Below are 2,500 nucleotides of genomic sequence, written 5' to 3'. Positions count from 1 at the left end.
GTGTAGTGTCAGTAAACTATAGGACCACAGTGTAGTGTCTCAGTAAAATATAGGACCACAGTGTAGTGTCTCAGTAAACTATAGGACCACAGTGTAGTGTCAGTAAACTATAGGACCACAGTGTAGTGTCTCAGTAAAATATAGGACCACAGTGTAGTGTCTCAGTAAACTATAGGACCACAGTGTAGTGTCAGTAAACTATAGGACCACAGTGTAGTGTCTCAGTAAACTATAGGACCACAGTGTAGTGTCTCAGTAAACTATAGGACCACAGTGTAGTGTCTCAGTAAACTATAGGACCACAGTGTAGTGTCAGTAAACTATAGGACCACAGTGTAGTGTCTCAGTAAACTATAGGACCACAGTGTAGTGTCAGTAAACTATAGGACCACAGTGTAGTGTCTCAGTAAACTATAGGACCACAGTGTAGTGTCTCAGTAAACTATAGGACCACTGTGTAGTGTCTCAGTAAACTATAGGACCACTGTGTAGTGTCTCAGTAAACTTACAGGCTTACAGGTCTTTAAATAAATACTTAATGAAACGTATATGGGAAAAATGAATTGGAAATTGTCTTCCGGGCCGCTCGTCGGGGGCGGGACTGCGACGCTCTAAATACCAGATAAACTATGAACAATAAACAATTGAACGTAAATCTGTCTAAATAACATGAATCTAAATGAAATTCTAACCTTTGTATAAGTCTGCATGGTCATCAAAACTATCGGTCACATGCAGTGTAATGCTGGCTAAATGCAACAAAAATGACAAACGACAGCTCATTACATTAGGTACGGTCTTTCGTGTTTAAAAAAATTACAGCCTGAAATGAAACTCTGTAACAAAACTATCCTTCATCGACCAGTGCACTCTAGAAATCTGAAATGAACGTCAAAGACTCAAGACCTGATACGTCTGTGGAACCATCCCACTCCACCGTGAGCCGCAGGGCAGCATTAACATGACTTTCATCCTGCAACATTATATGTATGGAAATTGAATTATGCTACAGTTAATTACTGATTACCACAAACACTCTGAAGTTTACACGTTTACAAAGGAAAGCCCAGACACCCATCCCTAATGTACATACAATGCACAGCACGTATACGCATGCACACGCGCACGCACACGCACACGCACACACACACACACACACACACACACACACACACACACACACACACACACACACACACACACACACACACACACACACACACACGGTCCTACCTGTCATGTCTTTTTCTTTGCTCTCTCGGTTCCTCTGCTGGATCTCCAGGTCAGCCAGTTCTCCCAGTATCTCCATCCCACGGTGAGTCCGGGGCCCAGAGGGGGCCGAGGAGGTGGTGGAGGCGGGCGCGGGCGGGTAACGGGCGTCCCTGGTGGCGCACAGAGCCGCGGCGATCAGGAGCTCCAGGCTCCATGTGTTCCATGTGTAGGCCTCCTGGAGCTGCACAGCTGCACTGGGAGGAGGTGGAGGAGGAGGAGGGGAGGACCGAGAGGAGGAGGCGTCCACAGAGAGGATGTTGTCGGAGTGGCCCGGCGTGGCGGGGGAAAGGGCAGGACAACCGCTTAGCGGCTCTGCCACCGAGTCCCTGCGCGGGCTCCCCGCGCTCTCCTCGCACTCCTCCTTCTCCTCCTTGTCGTTGTCTTCGACGACGACTTCAACGTTTTCTCCCTCTCCTTCCTCAGGCTCTCTTTCCTCCTCCTCCTCCTCCTCCTCCTCCACCTCCATCATCTGCTGCTCCTCTCCTCCAATGAGCTCCAGAGGCACAGAGACGGTACATTCTATCTGTCTGGAGTCGTGTGAGACCTCCTCCTCCTCCACCTCTTTGTCTTTTTGCTGCTCTGGGTCCTGGTGTGCTCGGCTGTCCTCCAGGCCAGCCTGGTGTGCTCGGCTGTCCTCCAGGCCAGCCTCCAGGTCCAGGCGTTCTAGAGTCGACTCTGCCGTCGCGGAGTCGCTTCCCTCGGCTGTGGTCGTGGACGTCGTCTCCGGGACCGTTGCCGGTGACAGCGGGCACTCTGCGACGGGACGCGGCTGCCCGGCGGAGGACAGAGGCTGTGAGACGGAGCGTCCCTTCACCTCCTTCGTCCTCCTCGCTGCTTCTCCCGCCCTCCTCTCTCCCTCCGCACCGCTACGGCGCTCCACCACCAGGAAGTCCTTACGTTCGTCTTCCTCTCCTCTTCTCACCAGATCCGCTCCTTCGTCTTCCTCCTCCTCCCGCTCTGCGGGGAGAGGCTGGGTGGCGTCGTGGAGTGGGAGGGGCTTGGCGACGGGTTCTGCCGGCTCCGCCTCCGTGGCCGCTTGCTCGGCCAGCCGTGCTTGGGGAGGCGAGGGGCCGGCCTTGTAACCCGTGGCGATGGGAGGGTAAGTGTAGACGGGCGGCAGGTCTGAAAGAGACAGAGAGGTCCGAGTGGTGAGTCCCATGCATGAACACAGGCTGAAGGAATGAGAGCAGTGGTTCTCAAACCGTTTCCTGCGGAGATGTTATGGCTC

The 2,500-nt window shown here is 53.0% G+C and overlaps 1 protein-coding gene across 1 annotated transcript in view; it reads right to left on the bottom strand.

The window, feature by feature from the left end:
• The window catches only part of LOC308333184 (BAH and coiled-coil domain-containing protein 1-like), an 86,829-nt gene that overhangs the window by 33,150 nt on the left and 51,179 nt on the right, over window positions 1-2,500 (bottom strand). Inside the window, 1 exon segment of the mRNA XM_080789386.1 lies at window positions 1,234-2,394. Coding sequence (XP_080645512.1) covers window positions 1,234-2,394 — 1,161 coding nt within the window.

This window comes from Protomyctophum bolini, assembly GCF_963924005.1.
Source record: "Protomyctophum bolini genome assembly, chromosome: 18".
Taxonomy (NCBI): domain Eukaryota; kingdom Metazoa; phylum Chordata; class Actinopteri; order Myctophiformes; family Myctophidae; genus Protomyctophum; species Protomyctophum bolini.
Note: the sequence above shows the minus strand (reverse complement) of the source record. Positions and strands in the feature narration are given on the sequence as shown.